Below are 21,491 nucleotides of genomic sequence, written 5' to 3' on the forward strand. Positions count from 1 at the left end.
AGGGGAAGGGAGAGGAGCTCCCAGGACAGCAGCTCAGCACCCGCTTTCTCCCCTACTTCTGCCCCCAAAGCAGCCACAGGCACCTTCGTTATGGAAGAGGATTTATCAAAATTAGAAAAAACCACCACATGTACAAAAAAAAAAATAAATGCCCCAGCTGGGGAAACATCCCCTAACTTGCATTCCCTTACCCTCCCCTTACTGGCCCAGTGCAAGGAAGGGACACTGGTAGGGGAAGGGGCAGGCTTTGCTCCCAGGGCCGCCCATACCAGCAGGCCGCTGGGGGCAAGGGGACAGTCACGGCTTATCACTGCTGGGGAGCCTGGCCAGAGCAGAGCTTCTCTCACAAGGAGGGTCCTCAGCAGTCACCTTCAGTGACTGACTTTCTTTGGCCACTTGCCTGTGGAACAAGCCCCCCACACCCCAGACAGGAGGCGGCAGCCCTTGGGTGGCGAAGGGGGCCCTGCTAGCATCCCCCCTGTCCTCCCCAGCACACAAGCTGCTTTTTTACAAATGTTCCCGAGAGCAGTACACACAGAGCTGAGCCAAAGGTGGCAGCACTGCCAACCAGGCAAGGAGGGGGGCAATCTCCTCACCCCAACCTACACTAACTAAGCACTCTCCCATCCCCGTGAGAGCAGGCAGGCATTGCCTCCCCCGGCACGGTTTCATTAGGAGTCATTGGGGAGCCCAAAGAGCTTGACGGTGCCTGCCTCCCGGCTGCTGTCGTATTTGCCATCTTTGTCGTCACAGGCGAAGGCCAGCAGCGGCCTCTTCGGGTGCCAGGCCACTGTGAAGGTGGGGGACTCACACTGCACCTCCCAGAGCTTCTCTCCTGCATGGAAAAGGGGCCACGTCAGCCTGGAGAGCCTCTGGCCCTCCGCTGCACGCTGCCCCAGAGCCAAGCACCTGCTTCTTCTCTCCCGCGCAAGGCAGAGGAGGAACAAACACTGCTTCAGCGCCTTTTAATCACCTGGCGACAAGGCACAGACATGACGTGCACGTCTACCACACACCAACGAGGCAGAGGCTCCCCCTCACGGCGCTCTGCTCTACGCAGCCAGGCTCTTCAGCAGCAGACCGATTCCCCCAGCGCCACCCCAGCTCCACCAGCACTTCTCCATCCCATTCCCCCCTTGCTGTTTCCCAAAAGGAAACTGTTACCTGTCTCCACCTCTGCAATGTCAATGAAGTGATCTTCTGATGCCGATGCCAGCATCTTGCCATCATGGCTAAAGCTCAGTGTCCGCACAGGCCAGTCAAGCCTGCAGCAACAGAGTGAACCACACGGGTGAGCCACCTGCCTCACCCTCACTAGAGAGGGGAGGCAAACAGCTTCTGGACAGCACCACCTACCTCGAGAAGCACCTCACACACACCAGTTCATCCACATCCCAGAGGCTGACTAACGCGTCAGCACTGCCCGTAGCAAAGTACTTCCCCATGGGATCAAACTTGATGCAGATGCAGTTTGAAGGATGGGCGTTGATGGACTGAATAGGTTTCAGCTCTGGGTAGCTGCAGAGATCAAGGGAGAGGGCAGGAAGCAGTGAGAGAAGCATAGGGCTCGTCTACAAGCAGGGCTGGCATGAGGCACACCGGGACTGTAAGCAAACCAACTGGTCCAAGGCCACACTCTTGGAAACCTGGAGTGCCGAGTGAACGAGGCAGAGCATCAGGGTCACTCTTGGGAAGCCCAGCCCAGAACTGAGGCAACCACAGCTCCAGGCAAGTGTGTTCCAACCAAAGGGTTGGGAATCACTGGGGTGGGGAACTTGCGCTCCCCAAAAGCAGCAGAAGGACTTGCAGACTGATGTCTGCGGCAGCCAGCCCAGCTACCCTGCCCACCAGCCACCACAGGCACCTACCTGAGAATGTTGATGCAGCCATTCCCGTTAGTGAGGAAGAACATGTTATTATCATTGTTCCAGGAGATCTCATTCACCTCAAACTTGAACTGTTCCTCAGCTTTGGAGCGATGCGTCTTGGCATCAATGAAAGTTACCACATCATCCTTGTTCCCCACTGCAATGGTCTGTCCATCAGGGCTCCAACAGATGTTGATGTTCTCCCCTGGAGGGACAGAAAAGCAGCAGGCCCCATTTCCACACAACAATCCACAACAGCCATGAGTTAAGCAGACAGGCAGCTTTTATTCCTGATCTAAGGCCATAACCTGCTCCACTAACTCCAAATCACTCCCAAACGGGAAACAAACTGCCAGGTCTGCACTCCAACACACAAACCCTATACAGTAGCTGTCCAGCAAGTATGTATAGTTCTTGACAATCAAACTTAACAGAACTGCAGCTTCAAGCCAACAAGACTACATCGCTGCCCTTCCCATTTCAGCCAAGATGGGACCAGAGCAACCACCAAACAAGGTCCACTCAAATATCCTCCGAATCCAGTGATCCTCAAGATCCAGAAAAAGTGGAAGCCCACAAAAAATACCTATGATGCAACAAGGCAGATTGCAGTTATGCTATCTTACAATGCCATTTCCAGCCCTGGCAACTCAAAATCGGAGATTTGCAAGAACAGAGATGGTATCAGAGTTAACCAGTACACAAATTCAAGTAACTGTTTCCTGAATCTGTTCAGACTTTTACTTCTACCATGCCTCTCTGCAGATGTGCCTTTCCTCAGTCTCCAGCCTCACAGCCCACAGACTTGAGAGACAAGTACACAGGACATTTTAACAGCCAGCATTGTATTTCAGTAGTTTCTCCAGTCCTGACCCCAGAGTAAATCAGCCCTCACGTTCACTGCTGCTCCTTATGGATGAATGCAACGCAAAGATAAAAGCAGTCAGCAAAGATGCCCCGATTGCCAATACCCACAAGACACATCCAAAGCACGGTACCACTGCAGACAGGTCCAGCGCAGCCGAAGTTCTGCCGGGACCCAACAGCAGGGACTCACCTTTGGTATTGACAGTGGCAATGCACTTGGTGGTGCGGACATCCCAGATGCGGATAGTTTTGTCCCCGGATGCTGTGACGAAGAGGTCAGGGTTGCTGGGATGCCAGCAGAGCTGATCCACGCTGTCCCCGTGACCTCGGTAGTTGTTCTCCTTCACCTGGAGGGAGAGGACAGCCATTGATGGGAGGATGAGGCTGGCTCAGCTCCTGCTCCTGCCCCGGATCCCAGTATGCTGCACCCATACAGCCCAATAGCCCCAGCGCTATTTCAGCCGCGCTCCCCCGCCACGGCCAGAGGGACCCTGCCGCCGCCCCAACCGGGCACCAGCTCCAGCCCCCGACTCTGGCCCCGGCCCCCTCCCGGCACGGACCCCATACCCGCTTCCAAGCCTGGAACCCACCACCGGGGCCCAGTCCCGGTGTGAGACACCCGTCCCAGGCGGGGTCCCCGGTACCGGCCCCAACCACCGGTGCCGGCCCGAGGGCTGCCGGGCTGCCCCGCTACCAGGTGGCCCTGGGTCCGGTACCCACCGGCGGCGGCCCGCCCGCCCGGTGCCGGAGGAGCTCACCAGCCGGTCCTTCTCCAGCAGGAAGACGCTGGCGGTCTTGTCGAAGGAGCCGGAGGCGAGGCGGCGGCCGCAGCAGCTCCAGGCCACCGAGTGCACCTTGGCGCCGTGCGCCGGGAACTCGCGGCTCCGCGTGTTGGCGCGGAACAGCTCCTGCATGGCCTGCACGTAGGGCGACAGCGCCATGGCGGCGGCGCCGCGCCGTCACCGGGCCCGCCGCCGCCCCGCCCCGCCGCCGCGGCTGACGCAGCTTCCGCCGCCCGCCTCGGCCGGGCCTGGCCCGAGGCCCCAGCGCTGCCGCCGCCGGCCCGCGGGGGGTGGAGCCGCCGCCCGCTGCCAAAATGGCCGACAGCGTCATCGTCATTAGCGACTCGGACTCGGAGAGCAGCCGCCCGCCGCCGCTCCCCGTGGTGAGTCGGCGGCCCGTGGGGCGGGGCGGGGCCGGGCCTCCCGCCGCAGCGGCGCCGCTGCCCCTCACAAACATGGCGGCGCTTCCGCCGCGGGCGGGACGGGAGCCGCGGGAGGTCAGGAAGCGTCAGGGGCCGTGGAGAGGCGCGCCCCGCCGCGCGTCCCCGGGGAGCCCGGTCCCCTCGGTCACGGGCCTCGCATCCCCCGAGGACCGCCCCTCCCCCGCCTCCCAGGCCTCGGCCACCTCCCGCCAGCTGGGGCCCGGTCCCCAGCCGTGTCACCCCGGGGGTCCCAGCCCCCTCGGTCGCGTCCCCCCGGGAAGGCCCCGGCCCGCAGCCATGGGGAGGCCCGGTTCCCTCAGCCGCGCCTCCAGGCGCGTTCCAGGGCTCAGCCCCCGGGCACCCCGCCGGCTCTAGCCCCGGGCCGTGGCGGGGCGGCCGCCATCCTGTCACCTGGGCCACCCCGCAGGCGGGGACAGCGGGCCGGGGCGGCGGCTCAGGGCGGGAGGTGCGGCCAGGCAGGGCCCTGGGCACGGGGCAGCGCGCTGACCGCGCCACCGGCTGCCGCAGGCCCCGGGCCCGGTGTGGGGTCAGACGCCGACAGCTCCGCGGTGTCCGGTGCGGCAGGGCTGGTGGGGGCCGCGGCCACCCTGTCCCTCCGCGGCTCCACCGCAGCACGCCGGGCCTGCTGGGTTTCACCTCTTCCCGAGGCCACCTGCGGCCCCTCCTTGGGAAAGGCAGCAGGTCTGAGTCAGGGGAAAAAACTGGGTTTAAACTGCCCGCAAAACATGTTCCCGCTTTGAGATGCTGAGGGTGGTTTTTTTTCCAACAGCAGACAGGCTCCGACCCCTCCCAGGCACGTCCAGGTCCGGGGAAGCGCCGTGCCTCGCCTGCCAGCGGCGCGGGCACAGCCGCCTCCCCCACCTGCTCCTGCTGCCCCTCCGACGGCCGGTCCCTGGAGCTCCAGGTGCTGTGGCCCAGCAGGTCCTGGGTGGGAATCCATCCCCGGAGTCTCAAGGCTGCTGTAGCTCTGGCTTGGTGCCACAGATGTGATGGTAGCTCTGTTGCCCACCACTTCTGTCTCTGTAGCGGGTGAGGTCACGCTGCAGGGGTGGTGCTGAGGTTTGGATCCTGCACTGCTCCTGCCAGCGCTGAGCAGGAGCCCCTGGGGATGGGGGACAGGAGCACTCGCTGCATTCCCCGTGCCCTCCCCGGGCACCCCAGCAGGGCTGGCATTTCCCCATCCCGGGAGGGAGGTGAGCAGGCAGCCAGGCTCACTCTGGGATAATGTGAGAGGTGTTTGGAGGGGAGGATGCACGCGTTTGCCATAAGGAGCCCTGGGGGGAGCAGGGGGGTTTCTTTCTGCCAGGAGCAGGGAAGAAGAGCCTGGGTCAGGCTGGGGCTCTGCCATGTTACTGGGGGAGGTTGACACCAGAGCTCGGTGCCACTGCCCCGCAGGCTGCCCTGTCCCCTTCGGCCAGGCGGTGGGGTCTTTGCCTCTGGTTTCTCTTCCTGAGCTGGGGCAACGGTGCCGGTATGGCAGAGGTCCCTGGCAGTGGAGGACTGAGGCTGCCATCGCTGACAGTGCTGTCCCCTCTGTCCCTACAGGAGATCATTGATCTGACCTGTGAGGATGTAAGCACAGAACAGGTGCCCTGGAGCACTCTTACCATCATTGACCTGACAGAGGACACTTGCAGCCCTCCACACACCACTGGCGGGGCTGACCAGGACCACAAGCAGGTGCCTGCTGCCCTGGCAGCACACATGTCCCACCCACAGCTGTGCTCCACCACCACGCAAGAAACAGAGGCAACAGCGGGGCCGAGCCCAGCAGCACCCTGGCACAGTTCTCCTGCAGAGCCCAGTGCCATCACGGACACAGCAGAAAGCACAGAGAGATGGAGCTGTCTCTCTATCACCTCCAGCCACCACGGCTCCTCTTGCAGCCTGGAGAAGGACTGCAGCACTACCACTTTTAACAGTGACTTGGGCTCCCTGGCTAGCATGCAGCTGGACTCAGACCTGCTGTCTCTGTCCCCCTCCAGCTTGGACAGCAGCAGCAGCTGGAAAGCCGGTGGCCCAGAGGAAGAGACTCCCCACCTGTGCCAGCAAAGGGAGCTCCCCTCGAGACTGAGCCCTGCCCCAGCCATCCCCACAACCCCAGGGAAGGCGCAGGGGCCTTTTCTGGGAGCAGGTGACTTATCACCACACAAAGCAATCGAGCAAGTGATGCCAGACAGGACCAAGGCTGACAGCAAGGCCTGGCTGAACAAACTGCAGTGTTTCAGGAGGAGTGGAGTCCAGCACCTCTTCCTCCAAGGCATAGCATCCGACAGGGAAACACAGCAGGTAAACAGGGTTTAGAGCAGCTGCTGCCAAGCCCAGCCGGAGCCTGCTCAGAGCAGCCCCTGTGGTAGAGGATGGAGCAGGGGCAGCTCCTGCTCTGCTTCCCCTTTTGAGGGGAGCTTTGCCAGGCATTTGGGATCTCTGGTTATTGCAGTTCCCTTCACGGTGGGGCCTACATCACAGCTGGGTTCCTTTGTGTTGGGGGGAACTGGCTTTTATCCATTGCCTTGCCTTGTACGCAGTGGAAACCTGAGCTCATCCCCAGCGGGAAGCTGAGCATGGTGCACACCACCATGGAGGAGAACTTCCTGGAGGGCACCTTGCATTTCCTGAGTGACTTCGTCTCCCGCCAACACTGTCCCCCCAAAGAAATCGTCTCCCATCTGATCAGACAGATCCTGTTGGATCCTCAAGAAGAGGAGATCCTGAAGGACACCTACATGCTGCTGATGAAGATCCAAATGTACGTGTTCCCTTTGCCGTGGTGCCCTGGGACTGGCTAGGTGCTCCTGGGGGCCTGCTCAGCATAAAGGTTATATTCTCTGTGGTCATCACCCACAGAACAGGGAGCTATTTCCCCTATAACCCAGGATGATCCTCCTGCCTCCTGTTATCAGCACAGGCACACCCCTGGCTGTCAGAGACTGGGTCAGGGACAGCCTGTGACACCGGGGAGCCCTCTGTGACAGAGGATCGTGTTTGCCTTCCTCCTGAAGCGTAGAGCGCCTTCTTCACTGCTGTGACATGGCAGAAATGTCTTCCCTGGGCTGCAGCAGGGGCTGCTGTCTGGAGGCGATTGGAGCAGTTTCCCCACTGTCCTCAGGGTTCCCATAGAGGGGCACAATGTTTGGTGATGCCACAGGCCCAAGAGTCCTGGGCTTTTCCATGGAGTACAGCCCCAGTCAGGTGCTTACAAAAAATGAACGTGGTCATGGGAGGAGAAAGGGAGAGGGTGAAGCTGGAGAGGAGAAGGCAGGGAAGGTCCCTGAACAAATGGGGGTGGGAAGGGCTGGGGAAGGGCCGGGGGCTGCTGTGCCTCCAGGCAGATGATTGGGCAGTTCAGCACAAATGGACAGTGCTGTCCTTGCAGGCTCCATCCAGCCAACACCGCCACAGTGGGATGGGACTGGACGCTGCTGCAATACATTATGGAAGACCAGGTATTTGGCACCGCATGTGTCACATCAGGCAGGGATCATCCAGTACGTGGCGCCTGAGGATAAGCGTTGCCCCAGAGCCTCACGTGGCTCTGCTTTGCTGCAGTATGGGCCAGTCCAACATGCAGTTTTATTGCAGTCACTGAGGGCAGTAAATACCAGTTGAGTATCCTGCAGTGCTCCCTTACCTGCTGCACAGCTGTAGGCAGGTTGTCCCATCTGAAGAAGGCACAGCAAAGGATAAAGCCTCTGTGGGTCACAGCCGTAGTGCAATGGTAGAACAGGTCCAGCAATGCCCTTAGGACGTTGCTTGAGCCAGGCAGACCCTCCTGGAGTTAGTCATGAGGTACATCAGCCCATTCCCAAGACAGCCGAATTCCCTGGAGCAACTCACCCTGTGGTTCCACCAGGCTCATACCATTTCCATCTGCCCTCAGGAGAAGCCCCCTGGCTGGCTCCTTTTCCTGCAGTATGTGGTGCAGACCCTGGAGGATGACTTCCAGGAGAACCTGAGGTTGCGCCTGCTGCAGAAGTCGATTGCCAAGAAAGTGCTTTCGTGTGACACGTGCTTCAACAATATCAAGTAAGGGATGCCTCCTCCTCCCTTATTCTGAACCAGATGCTGAGAGGCAGGGGCTCAGGGAACAGTTGTTAAGATTCCAGGTCAGACTTTCCAGGAAACAAGCTTGGGAGCCAGAGGGAATTGTAAGGCCCAAGTATAAAGAACCACGGCAGGTTTACAGAAGCAAACCACCAGAGATGATGCGCAAGGCATTTCCAGCCACAACCTAGTGGGCTTTTCCCAGGAATGAGATTGGATTTGCATTGCTCAGGACAGGACTGAGGTGGCAGTCCTGTTGACAAGCATGTAAATCTGCTGCTCAGTAGAACTACTCCCTAACCTGTCCAAGCAGGTGGGATATATTCTTCATCCTTGGGGTCTTTCTTCAAGCTCCAAGTCTACCTAGTCATAATGCAGCAAGACCGGGCTTATTCCCACTGAAGTTCCTGTTTCTGTCCCAGGGAGGTGGTCAAATGGTTGGTCGCAGCAGTTACAGGAGCTGGGTTCTTCCAGGCACAAGAGCAGCCGCAAGAAACTACATCCTCTTCAGCAGAAGCAAAGACTGAACACAGTTCATCTGCACCATGGCTGGCCAGCACTGACCAGGCAGAGGTGGCTCCACCAACTTTCTTCGCTCAGAAGTAAGCCCCAGAAGTCCTGTCTACCTGCTGGCATTATCCTGGGGCCCAAGTCAGGAAGCCAGCGCCCAAGCCAGAGTCTCTCAAGTCAGGGGAGCCAGGCTGTACCTGTGACCAGTTTTGCTGGTTCTCCTTTGGGGTGTCCATAGACTTGGTGAGCAAGAGACTTCCTTACCTGGTGGGAAATCAGCTCAGTAAGCATCCTGCGCTTGCACATAGCGTAAGGCTGGAGCTTTTTGCCCACAGCTCAGGCTGTCCCAAGCTGCTCCACCACCACTCAGTACAGCTGCCGAGACCTCCCGAGGGCCCACCTGGGGATTAGCTCTGCTTCAAAGAGCTTCAGATTCAAAAGCCATCAAGAGGCACTAAATGTAGCCTGCTACATTCCCCTGTGTCCCTCACTGCAAGGCATGAGGCTGAACTAGGTGCCATCCCCACTGCTTTACTTTGCAAGCCGAGGGGTAGTATCTCGTAGTGCTGACTGTGTCTTTAACCTAGGGTGATGCTCCTGCTCCAGCGGATGTTGTCCATTGCAGTGGAAGTGGACAAATCTCCCAACTGCAGCTCCTGTAAGATCGCAGATGTGATATTCCCGTTTATACTGCATATTCCCCTGCGGAGCCAAAGGTGAGACAAACACGTGCAAGGCAGCATCCGCCTGTGTGAGCAATAGTCTTACTCCCAATTTACATCCAAGTCTGGATGCATAAAGTCCCACAGGGTAGAGAAAGACAAGCTCATTTATGGCCCATCCAGTAAGAGTATGGCTGTATCTCCCATGGAGATAAAACATCACCAGTTGAATACATCTACTCAGCTGGTGTGTTGCCAAGAACATGATTCTCCCTCTTTTTAAAAGTTGCAGGACCTTAAAACTGTAAAGAGGGTCTGAAATGCAGCACTCTGCATCAGCACAGTCAGGTACTGGTAAATACATCACTGATTCCCAGGAGCAATGGGGTAGCTCATCAGAAATACAATGCAGTTCTTACAGCTCTGCCTTGACAGCGTTTTGTGTGCTTCTCTAAGAAATGCAGTATCTGAAGCCAAAGCACAAGGGCCTGACTGGCTCTAGTGTAGACATGAGAGCACCAGACCTGCAGACATTTCAAACCTGTGTTGGCAAGCCCCAGCAGGCAGCTCTTTTAGACCCTTTTAGCAGGGTCTCTGAGCACACCAGGTCTGATCAAGCCAAACTGAATCTAACCAAGCTATCGCTCCTAGGATATATCCTAGATCCATCTGGCTGCTGACCCCACTTCACACTTGCTTGGCTGTGCTCCCTGCGAGTCAGCAGGAATGGGTAACTTCTACACAGGCGGCTGGGCAGGGTGAAGTGAAGCAGCTAAGCTTGCTTGACAGACCATACTGACCCCAAATTGCCGTGGGTCAGGCCTAAGGACAAAAACATGCCCATGGCCAAGCTGCAGAACAAAGGTCTCCCTATCACATCTGGTGGTTTTCCTTCCAGTGCACTGCTGGGCAGCCCTGGCAGTCACCCCACATCTGTAGCAGATCAGCACCAATGGGACACCGGGAGCATACTGGAGCAGTTGTTCCTGGTCAAGCTGTGCTGTCTCCCTTTTGTCTTCCAGGGAAGCTTTCTTTAACACCATGGAGAGCCAGCTCCTGCGCTGCAGACTACTAGAACTTGTGTTCCAGCATAGTTGTGATGTACCCACGACCTTGCCCTTGTCTCTGGCCAAGATCCTGTATTTTCTGAACCACTTCTCTGTGCTGCTGAAATACGAGGTATGAAGTCCAACCTCCCTTCGTTTTGTTTTCTCCTGAGAAAACCTCTTCTAATAACCAAATATTGTATCCTGTCATAGGATGATACAGCAACGTGGCAAAGATGGGATGAGATGCTGCAGTACTTGAGTTTGCTGCTCCAGAGCTACCAAAATGTGGTACTGGGTACGTAGCCTGTTCTGGCCTTAATAGACACAATCTCATCAAGAGGCTGCAGTGGAACAGCCAAAGTACTCTTTCTCCTCTCTTCTCATCACTCTTGAGCTCACAGCTAAGACACTGAGTCTTAGAAAGATAATGTGCCTCCATCCATGCTAGTAATTATTCCCAGAAGTCAGAGTAAAGAAGTCGTGTTGCCCCAAGCAGAGCACCCAAATTGCTTTGTCAAGTTTAGCCTCTAAGAAATAGTCTGCTTCCTAAAGGATCAACTCCAGCACTGGGAAGTACACAAGGGGGTGCTCTGTACCCACTGTTGTCTAAGTTGCACACACTTAGTGTGAGTGGAAGAATAGGGTGGTTTAGGAGGAAAAGCAGAAGGCAAAGAGATGGTAAAGCCAGGACATATTCCGTACTTAGTAAACTGGGCAGAGAGCACCACCCACAGTAGCCATGAAAGGAGCAGCATTTCTGACCCCAGGACAAAACTCCTCAAATTCCTAAAGTCTTTTTCCAACTTCAGCTGCTTTAGCTTAGGGTTAAGGCTCTTAGGAACCCACCATCACATGTGCATAGAGTTTTTTTCTCCCTGAAGCCCTAGATGATTACAGTTGTTAAGCTCTTTGGAGACTCTCCTTTGCAGCTGGACAGCTATTCAGTCTGGCACTAGCACAGGAGAAAAGGATACTACAAGCCCTGCCCCGTCCCCACTTCTTGGGCTCTTTCCAGATGCAGACTGAGCTCTGGGAGGGGACAGTTCCTTACACCAGGCTAGTCTTGTGCAGAAGCATCAAGGATAACCATGAGAAGATGAGCACAGTTCCCAGCTGTTCCTCCACCACAGCACTGCGCTGCCTGCAGGACGCTGCAGTCTGCCCAGTACGGGTCAGGCAGCCCATTACACATTGCCTCTCCCCACCAGCATTTCCTCTTGCAGAGCACTTGCGGAGCTCACTCAACGAACGGATGGATTTGATCATTCAGAAAGCCAAGCCCAAGCTCCAGGATGGTGATGACATCAGCCATCTGGACATCCAACTGAAAATAGAGGACTCCATCAGCCGAATGCAGCAGGTCCTGGGGCAGCCTTTTCCCCTGCAGATCACAGAGAAATTGTGCATGCTTCGGGAGTTGTTCCTCATTGTCACTGCTACCTGATTGAGACCACCACTGCAGCAGGAGACACAAAGAATTTTATGTTTCCTCTATAAAACCGGATCAAAACTCCCATCTCCTGCTGCAGTCTCAGGTGTCACGCATCACGTGGGTTTGTTTATACATTTCTTTGGAAAAATGTCTGGTTTACATGGTCTCAGCACTTCCTCTCAAACTTGCCTCATCCTAGTTTTATTAGGTACTTTGTACATTTTTTAAAAAATAAATTATTTTTGTATTTATTGGGACTCTTCCATCTTGGTGCCAGCCCTGCCCAAAGGAAGTGCAGAGCTCCATCAGCTTGTACCTTGGGACATTAGACTGATGCAGCCACAAACTCTTGACAGCAGTTTGCACAGCAAACAAAATGCCAAAATACCTGTTCAATATTAAGGATGATATTATAATCCTTAACACAAAAAAAAACCCCAAACACCAAAACACTAACAACCCAGATGTGGGATGCAGTGAGGGCATTCACAGTGCAGAGATCCCTAAGCCATGCTGGTCAGTCCTCAGGAAAGGAACATTTCTGCTTCAAATCAAATCAAACTACATGAATTTGCCCAAGGTGATTAGCATGTCAAGAGGGAGGACTGAATAGCAGCATCAGCTGAAAAGGCTGTGCCTCTCTCTTCCAGCACTGAAGTGTCTGCAGTCCAGGCAAGCATGCACATTATGGAGATGAAAATTGAATTCAAATCCACTGCCATCCACTCAAATCGCAGCTGAGGTCAGAGAGCAATTGGGCATTCCTACAGAAGCTCTCCTCAGACAGTTCAGCAAGCAGCAACAGAGGTTGGGAGCAGGAGATGCTCCTGTAGCTGCCCCCCCTGACAGGGGACCCTTGGCAGTGTCCTAATGAGGAAAGCAGAGCCTAGGAGTACCAGGCGGCACAGGCAGAGCCAGGAATGCAGTAGTCCTGGTATTAGCACTGCACACACTGAAGATGTGGTGCCTGCTACACAGCAGGGCCTCACCCAAAAGACTGGCTTTAGTTAGCCCAGAACTGCTTGAAAGGGTCTGACTTGGGGCTCACATCTGCTCCTTGTTCTTTAGGAAGCCACTTTTCAACTGCCAGGTGCAGAACAAACTAACCATTCACATGGCATTGCCCCTCTAATCCAGGGGACAGTGAAATAATGTTTTGGGAGTAGTAGCCAGAAGTATTCCCAACAGTGCAAAACCTTAAGTGCTCCCTGCTCTAGAAAGCTGCTCTTCCTGCATGGTATGTTCATTCAGGCGTATTTTCCAGTTAAAAGAACCTAACTGGATTAGACTTCCATAATTAGACAAGAATCAGCATTCCAACAAGAGGGCTGTAATTATGGATGATATTTTTCAATATGTTGGTCATATCCCCAAGAACAGTGTTGAAGTAAAAATACAGAAAGTAGTATGATATTCTGAGAGGACACAGTTAAAACCCCAGCCTTCCCAAACTAAACTGTGATATTAGCCTATGTAACAGAGCCCTGGAGCAGCCTCTACCAGAAATACCTGGGTGATTCAGGATCTATTTAATCACTTTTAATTCTGCTAACACTTTAGGAGCACAGGAAACACCAGCATTCAGCTCAGACATTCCCAGCACAGGAGAAACACATGCTCTATCAGCAGTACTTTCACAGCTACAAATACTGTAACAGCACTCAAACCAGAACTTTTCAGAGGGCAGCAAAGCTGAGATGGTCACACCACAGAGCTGGGCACCTCTAGGCAAATACCAGCCTGGCTCCTACATAGTACAGATGCAAACACAGCACACAATCTCTGCAACATGAAGAATCACCATTTGAACAGCTCAAGAAAACATAAAAGACTTCCATGTTTAGTTTCACCTGCACAAGCCCCAGGACAGGGCTAAGTCTGGATTTAAACCTATTTCCCCGTCAAAAGGGAGTTTTACAAAGCAAACATTTCATCCTACTGCAAGTGCTGCCAGAGCCTTACTAGGCAGAACCTTGACTCAGTGGACAGCACCACATTTCTGCCACAGGTGCTTTGCCAGCGCTAACACACACCAAGGACCTCCATTCACAAGGATTTTATTTTCCAGTAACAAACAAACAAAAAAATAATCACACAGACATGAATACAGACAAATAAATTAATGTCAAATGAGAGACTGATTGCCAAGGTGCAAATGAGTAGTGACTGAGAATTGGTTGGGTGGGAGACTTTAAACACATCATTGGCAGTGCTGTTGAAGCTTGAGAGGAAGCAGAGCCACAAAACATGTTTCTTCAGAGGGGACAGCAGCTAGCCAAGTGAGCCAACCCTGCCTCTCTCGCCAGGAGGAATGTTTAAGGCAGCAGAAACTCCAGAGCTCAACAGTTACCAGCTGTTAAGTAACTCCTGCGTAATGTCCTGGCAACAGAGGAGCTTCCAGTACCAGATGCCAGGCTGCTGCTGCCACTTTGCACCACACAAAGCCTGCTGCTGGCTGAGGGAGCTCTGCAACACAATCATGAGATCAAGAGAGAGACCGGTTTGCTACAGGACAGGTGAAGACTGCAGAGCAACACTGTCTATAATGCTTAAGGGATTAGAAGGTAGCCAGGGGTTCCTTCCACTTTTCATGAAAGCAGGTGTTAGCTGTTCCCAATAACCAGTTCTGAACTAGGCCAAAAGTTACATACATCTGTATCATAGCAGGAAGGAATGTTTAGCCTTGATCTGTCCTCAGTCCTCCCCCAGACCTGCAAAATGCCTTTAATGCTGACGAAACAAAAAACCCTACTGAGAAGTGCCCCTGACATCTAAAACTTCATACAGGATGATAGGAAAAAAACCCCACAAATCAGGCAACACCCAGGGTGCCAGAACATCTGTAAGCCTGTTGTCCAGGAGAAGGCAGGGCAGTGTTGTTTTACAGAAAAAAAAAAGAGGATGATTACTTGGTTCAAGCTACACCAGCTCCGGTCATTTCAATCTTTTTGGAGGAACATAAGGAGCTGGAAAAGACGTTCTTCCTCATTACTGCCAAACCCCATTAGATTCTGCTCCCTGCCTTTCATTAGAAGTATCTTAGAATGGTCACTGCTCACTTTTCCTGTAAAAAAAATTCCAAGAACAAAGTACTAGGTGTCAAACTATAAGGTCACACTGGACAGTAAGAGAGTGCCACATTTAAAACTGACCCACCCCATTTGCAGAACAGCTTCCTTCTGGCAGTTAAGAGTCCAGTTTTCAGTCCTTGCTTGTTTTCATCATTTTCTGCTGGTGTTCTGTATATGCCAGACATAATCACTGTCTTCCTGAGGGTACTTCAGCACTGAGCAGGACAAGAGAACCAGACTACAGGTAGACAAGCCAGCCTGCTTGCACATGACATGCAGTCCTGTCCCACAAAACGTGGTTCAAGGTTTTATGGTGGTGTAGTATACAAGGAAGCACATCTAGTGCAGCCTAGCAGACCTAACTGGTAGGGATAGAGCAGACAGGACGGTTTACATTGGTTTAGTACTAGTGCAGGAGATTTTCCAAGACTGGCTTTAGGAGGACAGTCACAACAGTTTCCTTTTCTGAGATGAAGAGCTGGAAGGGAGACTTCCATATTTTACTGCAGCACAATGGGACAGAGAAGCAGAGCCTAAGACACCCTGTAGCCTGCTAAAGACACCAGAAGCATTCTTCCTAGAACCCGGTGGGAGTGAGCACATTTAGATCCCGAGGTTTGATATTATGGGAACGTGGAGATTGTTTCCTCCCTTCTGTGACTGGAATGTCCATTTTGGGTGGCTTGAAGGTAACTGGATCCTCTGGCATCCTAGTAGCCTGAGCACGCATCAGCTCCATTGGGGATGGCTTCTGGGCACCCTTATAAGATTGGATGGTAAATCCTCCTGATAAAAAAAAATATCACAGGAAGTAAGAGCTAGAAAAATTAGCCAAGTGCTTTTTTTCCCACTGCTGCCAGGAGTAAGCAGTGTCACAGATGCCTGACACTGCAGAAATCCCACACAAGACCCAGCAGCTTCATGTCATCAAAAGTATATTCCACATCAGTGGCTGGCACTTCCAGTTCTGGTTCCACCAGACATCAGAGGAAGAGTAAAAAGTGTCACCTTCACACCCTGCTCTTTTACTGCAGCTCAGTGCAAGTTATTTCTACTTTCAGATCCTTGGCATAGGTTTTACCTAACTGCTTTATATTCAGGCACAGAAAGATGAATAGCACACATTCACAAGGTGGTCCTAGAAAGTAACAAGACAAGCAGGATAAGGCTCCAGAAATATCTAGCAAGTCTGTTGTATGACAGGTCTCCCCTAGATCTTGCAGGGCAGGAGATTTTAGGCGACATACCTGGATCATTGGCAGATTTCTGGATGGCTTTGGGTCCAAAAAAGCTCCATCTTTCAGATGGCAATTTGTCCCCACCAGCTTCTATGCCAAAGTCTGGGCCAGTGATAGAAGTAGAGGATCCCTGACTAAACCAGCCCCTACAGAAAAAAAATAATAGAGATATACAGAGCATGAGAATAAAATACTTCAAGTGGCCCCACCATGCCAGGAACTTTACATGTTGTTATCAGGGGGCAATTTAAACAATTTGAATAGGTTTGTTACAACCCAAAAGGAAGATATGTATGCCCAAGTTGCACAATCTTTCAGCATTTGGATCTGTCCAACACCAATCCACAGCAGGCTCTGAATTTCATCCCTTAGACAATCCCTCACTGGATACAAAAGTTATTTGTAGCAGCTCCCACCTCAGCAGCCTGTAGGAAACTAACGGAGGCAGTGTCTGCCAGGAACAGAGTACCTGTTTTTATGCTTGGGAGAAGCGTGGGGAGTGCTGCTTGGAGTAGACTGAGCAGAAGAAGTTTGTCTGTCATCTTTTGTCATCTCTCCAGTCTGCATTTTTAGCTTCTGTTAGGAGAGGCAAGAGAAACAGAAGCAACAGAGCTTAAATACAAGACATAAGGAACAAACAGCCAGTTTTATTGTCAAAATTAGGCAATTGTTTATATCACAGGTGATAAGGATTTAAGTGTCACTTCACCTAAAGCTATACCCTGTATTACAATACTTGCATACACCCCTTTCTTTCCACATCAGATAAGCATTTTAGAAGTCCACTATACTCCAGACACATTCTCCAGGCTAGAAGTAAAATAACACCTATTGCTCACACTGCAATTCAAATTCACTACCCAACAGTAATGCACTGTTTCCATACCAGATTCACAGGGATGCTGCAGACATAGCAGAGCTAGCTTATGCATCTGTTCAGCTACCTAGTAAGTCAAAATGCCACAGCAAGCATTTGTCTCCAGCACTTTTCAGAGCAACAAAGCTTTTTGGAACCTCAAGTTCTCTAGTAAGGGTGAGACCAGACCTCACACAGAAGGTACAAGGTCTAGGAGTACTAGACCTTGAGAAGTAATCCACATACAAAAGTATGGCAGCACCACTCTGAGATGAACTGCAAGTGAAGACTACCCCTGGCCATAAAATGAACAGGAATCGGGTGTATGTGAACCAGGTTATTAAAAGTCAGACAGCACAAACTGAACTTTGAAGAAGTCACTTGAGGGCAGTTACAGTTCAAACACCAGCTACACAGGCACCTTCTCAGAAAGCTTCCTGTGGCTGCCCAAGCCACACTAACGCAATTCACCAAGACTGTTACTGAAACTTTGACCTTGTGGGAGTACACTTGGCAAGTTCACTATTAAACTCCAAATACAAGGTTACTGTGGGCAACTGAGCTCATCAGAAATATGCTGGTTCAAGACCTTTGTCTTTATTTCCAGTACGAAGCAAGCCCAATCTCATCTGCTAACTTCCCCATCAGAAATGCACAGTTTACAAGTTCTCTCCGGACAAACAGTTACAACAGTCAACTGCAGGGCACCATTCAAAGGTACAGCAAGAAACCAGAGCCTGTGTAAGCTCACTTGGAAAGACAACTGTGATTGACATGACTGTGGGATGATAGATTTTCAGTTTCAAAACTATAAAGGCTAATGCTAACTTTAAAATGTATGTGGGTAATTTTTACACAATGAGCTAAAAGCCTTCAAAGAAAGCAGTTTAAGGAGAGTCCTAGCAACATGCTCCAAAAGTTATGTCGCCAGTTAAACTAGTACACAACCTACATGAAAAAAGCCAATGCAAAACAAGCCTTACGTGGACTGCCTCAGCCACTCTGTGATACTTGGTCTCCTCAGTAGTGAGGCCTTTGTGGGGAGTGTAGCCAGCATCTCTCAGCCCTGCCTGCTGCTCGAAGCGCTGAATGCTCTCCTGAGTCTGCTCTGGAATGGACAAGAGCACATATTCACACACAAATGCCACCACAAGCAGTTCTAGCAAACAAAGTTAAGCAACCAAATGCAAGACTTTTTCATCATTCATACATACATGTTGTGATGAGTTGACAGAGGCAGCAAGATGAAGCTAATGAGATCTGAAAACTATGCTGAGTCATAGGGTGAAGCCAGATGAACAGCTATTTGCCCCAAATCACTAGACGTATTACAAATGCAACACTTGCCATTAAGCCCAGCTCAGCCAAGAAGCTACATCACTCCTAATCACAGTTTCCTAAATCTAGGAGACCCCAATAGGCTGGACATTTTAAGTGGCCACCTAGATTCAAGGGAGTTTTTTTGGCCAACAACAACAAAAAAATTAAGTCTTCTGAAAGACTGCCCACACTAGCTGATTTGACAATCACAGCCTTACAGAACGAGCAGTAAAGACTCCCAGTGATTCTAGTTTAGGTAAAAAGCTTGTTCAGCCAAATACAGAGCCAACATCCCATACACTGATATCAACTTCAGTTCTGAAAGATGTAAGTACTTCCCATGCACAACCCCTGCCCCTTCCCAGCATAAGATGCTCACTCCCTCATGGAATAAGAAAAAAGTCAAAATTAATTAGAGCACAGAAAGATTACTAGAAAAGCCCAATGTATTTTTTAAAACAGGTAACACTTCCCATGTCAGTATCACTTGCAAGGATAGCACTGTATGTATGAGAAATCTAGAGGACCTTTGTTTATTTCCAACTTTTGACTGAATGTTCTTCCTGGGAGGTATAGAATGGTGCTCCTTATTTACTGCACAAAAACATTTTTAGGCCATCATGGTTTTAACTAGATTAGCATTTTATCATTAGACTACAACAGGAGATGCTTTCCAGAAAGTCCACATTCTGGATGTTCTTTTCTGATGCACTGGTTATTTCTGAGCCAAGACTGAAACAAGTTCAAACGTATAGCTATTCCAAAATGCTCGTCTGAAGATCTAGACCTCTCTGGATGCACAGCTTGGAGGAAAAGACAAAGCTCAGATCCCAGCTGCTAAAAGAAGAGGCAGCAGGAACAGATTAACACATGAATAATTCTTCCTGTTGCAAATGGGCACGTCTTCTCCACAAACATAACTGACCTAATTTGATTTTAAAGCATCATGACTTGAGGTTTGGTTTTTTTTTAATTAAGTGTTACTGTTAGCAAGACAGCAGCTGCTGCTGCTATTAACATAAATGCTAGCAAGTGCTCCATTAGCACAGTATGTCAGCTCTCCAGACTGCTTTGGTTAATTTTAGAGCTTTACCTGTCATTCAGAAATAGCAAGTTAATAAGCAAACATGAAGTAGCAGCAGCTGCCACCTCTGCACTCCAGCAACAAGGTGGCATGGACTGCAGCAGTCTCCTGTCAGGAGATAATGTACCCTGCACTCCTTCCTCATCACCCACCTCCAGCACCTGGAAACACAGAGGCAGTCAGATGTGATCTATTCCCTAGTTCCTTGCTTCCTTCTAGAAGCATCCTCCAAAGAACCCTCACACAGCTCAAGAGCAAAGTAGGTCTGAATCCACAAACCATCCAGGAACTCCGGTAATTACCCTGAGGCATTAGCAAGCCAGCGCACTCATGTGCCCACACCTCATTAGCCACCACATTAGAGATGAGAGCTCTTACTTGTAATGAGAGAGTTCATGATGATATGAGTGGCCTTGGCCTTCACCACAGGCACCTTGTTCACACTTTCAGTGGATGATGACGGAGTTATGACAGGTGCATTCATGTCGGCATCTCCCTCCTCAACCTGTGGAGAAGAAGCAGGGTACAGTTTAAGATGAGAAAGTATCTCATCACAGGACACATCTCTTAACTACTCAAATGAGACAAGGCCAAGGTGCTCCAGCAGCTATCCTTCATCCCATGGAACAAGCACATGCACTGTTCTCACTACAGCCCAGGAATGTTTAGAGCTTGAACGTCATAATTCTTAGCAACGAACAAGCAACTTCACCCCACATTTGAAAACCCACCAGGCTCAGGGCCAGCAATTTTTCAGTCGAAGTACAAAAAGGTCAACAGGAAAGAAACCCTAACATATCTACTTCCGTTCTCATAACTGCAAATTGGACTTCAAGGTCAACTGAGCAAGAACTCTTCCACAGACAGCTCAGAAACACAAACTATTTACAGAATGGCAGTCACACAGATTAGACACTGGTGTTCAGATCTGGTTTCCACCCTATTCCATTTATCAGTTTCTTGCTCAGTGTGTCTAGTGGTCACATCTCTACCACTGATCACAAGACCCTAGCAACAAAGGACTAGACAAACACTAGAAAACAAGTAATCCTGTGAAATACAGGCTTCCTCCTCCTAAAACACAAGTTACTGCTCCCTGACTGGCCAGTTTGCTTTTTGTGCCAAACCACAACTTAAGGTTTTCTTCCCTAAGAAAGATTTTATAACAAAGTGAGGTAAAAGTAGAGGTTAAACTCAAATGGACACAAGAGTTGTCTACTTCCATTCAACAACATTTAACTTCAATTCAAGCTCAGAAAATAGCCTCAGTTTGAAAGAGCCGGTCTTGCAATCAAAGCATACCCATGGTCATTCCATAGAACAGTTAGAGTCAGAAGGGACCTTCAAAGGTCATCTAGTCCAGCCACCCTGGTGCAGGCAGGGACACCCTTCACTAGACCAGGTTGCTCAAAGCTTCATCGCAAGTGACTCTGAACACTTCCAGGGATGGGGCATCCATGGCTTCTCTGGACAGTCTGCTCCAGAGCCTCACCACCCTCATCATAAAGAGTTTACACCGAGCTTAAGTCAACCCTTTTGCTCTGGTTTTACTACACCAGGTTACAGCTTGCAGCTTTTCCCATCCATCCACACCTGCCATAAGCGAGGAGGCTCCCACAACATGCCTCCCTCAACCACACTGCAGCATTCCCACGACAGGGCCTGGCAGCAGAACCGTGCCCTGTCCCCAGCTCCTCCGGGGCCCAGCAGGTCCCTGCTGCGGGGAGCAGGGAGCAGCAGCCGGACCGGAGGGCTGCCAGGGCCGGGCTGCAGCGGCACCGGGACACCCGCCAGGCCCAGGCCCCGGGCCAACCGGCCGGCCCGCACCTTCGAGAGCTCCTGGTACTTGCGCTCGGGGATGACCGGCTGCTTCCAGAGGACGTTGGCGCACAGGTCAGCAGGCGGCGGCGTCATGGGCGCCGTGTCCTCCAGAGCGTCGTCGTAGCTGAAGGCCCGCCGCGGCACGCCGATGGGCAGCGACATCTTGCCCGGGCGGGCCCCGCCGCCCTGCTCCAGCGCTGCGAACAGAGAGGGCAGCGCTCAGCGCCGCCGCGGCCTACCCGGGCCGGCGGGGAGCGCGGGGGCGGGAGGGGCCTTACCGGGAGCGTCCGGCTGCCGCGAAGTCATAGCGGCGGCGGCGCAGCGGCTCGGCTAAGGCTAGCGAGGCTGGCCGGGGGGCGGCGGGCCGGGGGGCGGCGGGCCGGGCGGTGCCATGGCGGAGCCTGCTGGCTCCCACCGCCGCCGCCTGAGGGGAGATGCGACGGG

General features: G+C 52.2%; 3 protein-coding genes across 10 annotated transcripts; 1 reads left to right on the top strand and 2 right to left on the bottom strand.

Moving 5' to 3' along the window:
* Nucleotides 1–542: 542 nt before the first annotated feature.
* On the bottom strand, nt 543–3,724 carry THOC3 (THO complex 3). The gene is made up of 6 exons (XM_037397096.1): nt 3,494–3,724; nt 2,926–3,082; nt 1,869–2,073; nt 1,357–1,518; nt 1,165–1,265; nt 543–835 (listed from the first exon to the last, which is right to left on the bottom strand). The coding sequence occupies exons 1-6, from the start codon at nt 3,674–3,676 to the stop codon at nt 672–674; spliced, it is 972 nt and encodes a 323-aa protein (XP_037252993.1). The 5' UTR covers nt 3,677–3,724; the 3' UTR covers nt 543–671.
* Nucleotides 3,725–3,729: 5 nt separating this feature from the next.
* SIMC1 (SUMO interacting motifs containing 1) lies at nt 3,730–12,084 on the top strand. 8 transcript variants are annotated; one of them, XM_037397089.1, is made up of 11 exons: nt 3,730–3,900; nt 4,733–4,864; nt 5,506–6,249; nt 6,489–6,709; nt 7,337–7,406; nt 7,841–7,986; nt 8,409–8,606; nt 9,102–9,230; nt 10,199–10,355; nt 10,436–10,520; nt 11,434–12,084. In XM_037397089.1, the coding sequence occupies exons 1-11, from the start codon at nt 3,832–3,834 to the stop codon at nt 11,667–11,669; spliced, it is 2,187 nt and encodes a 728-aa protein (XP_037252986.1). In that variant the 5' UTR covers nt 3,730–3,831; the 3' UTR covers nt 11,670–12,084. The 8 variants fall into 8 exon arrangements, with proteins under 8 accessions (XP_037252986.1, XP_037252985.1, XP_037252987.1 ...); XM_037397088.1 differs by having other exon boundaries at nt 3,731–3,900; nt 4,730–4,864; XM_037397090.1 differs by having other exon boundaries at nt 3,731–3,900; nt 4,730–4,864; nt 11,449–12,084.
* A 1,614-nt stretch (nt 12,085–13,698) lies between these two features.
* On the bottom strand, nt 13,699–21,479 carry KIAA1191 (KIAA1191 ortholog). The gene is made up of 7 exons (XM_037397097.1): nt 21,326–21,479; nt 21,054–21,244; nt 19,605–19,731; nt 17,806–17,930; nt 16,436–16,542; nt 15,976–16,112; nt 13,699–15,514 (listed from the first exon to the last, which is right to left on the bottom strand). Exons 1-7 carry the CDS (start codon nt 21,351–21,353, stop codon nt 15,306–15,308), a joined length of 924 nt encoding a protein of 307 aa, XP_037252994.1. The 5' UTR covers nt 21,354–21,479; the 3' UTR covers nt 13,699–15,305.
* Nucleotides 21,480–21,491: the final 12 nt, after the last annotated feature.

This window comes from Falco rusticolus, chromosome 8 (genome assembly GCF_015220075.1).
Source record: "Falco rusticolus isolate bFalRus1 chromosome 8, bFalRus1.pri, whole genome shotgun sequence".
In the NCBI taxonomy this organism is placed as follows: Eukaryota; Metazoa; Chordata; class Aves; order Falconiformes; family Falconidae; genus Falco; species Falco rusticolus.

Coding starts and splice junctions, on each gene's coding strand:
- THOC3 (XM_037397096.1), bottom strand. CDS start 3,676: ATGGCGCTGTCGCCCTACGTGCAGGCCATGCAGGAGCTGTTCCGCGCC. Junction 2,074..2,925: donor TGCCACTGTCAATACCAAAG/GTGAGTCCCTGC, acceptor CTGTCCCTCCAG/GGGAGAACATCAACATCTGT. Junction 1,519..1,868: donor GGCTGCATCAACATTCTCAG/GTAGGTGCCTGT, acceptor TGATCTCTGCAG/CTACCCAGAGCTGAAACCTA.
- SIMC1 (XM_037397088.1), top strand. CDS start 3,832: ATGGCCGACAGCGTCATCGTCATTAGCGACTCGGACTCGGAGAGCAGC. Junction 6,710..7,336: donor CTGCTGATGAAGATCCAAAT/GTACGTGTTCCC, acceptor CTGTCCTTGCAG/GCTCCATCCAGCCAACACCG. Junction 9,231..10,198: donor ATTCCCCTGCGGAGCCAAAG/GTGAGACAAACA, acceptor TTTGTCTTCCAG/GGAAGCTTTCTTTAACACCA.
- KIAA1191 (XM_037397097.1), bottom strand. CDS start 21,353: ATGACTTCGCGGCAGCCGGACGCTCCCG. Junction 19,732..21,053: donor AGTACCAGGAGCTCTCGAAG/GTGCGGGCCGGC, acceptor TCTTCTCCACAG/GTTGAGGAGGGAGATGCCGA. Junction 16,113..16,435: donor TCTCCCAAGCATAAAAACAG/GTACTCTGTTCC, acceptor TTTTTTCTGTAG/GGGCTGGTTTAGTCAGGGAT.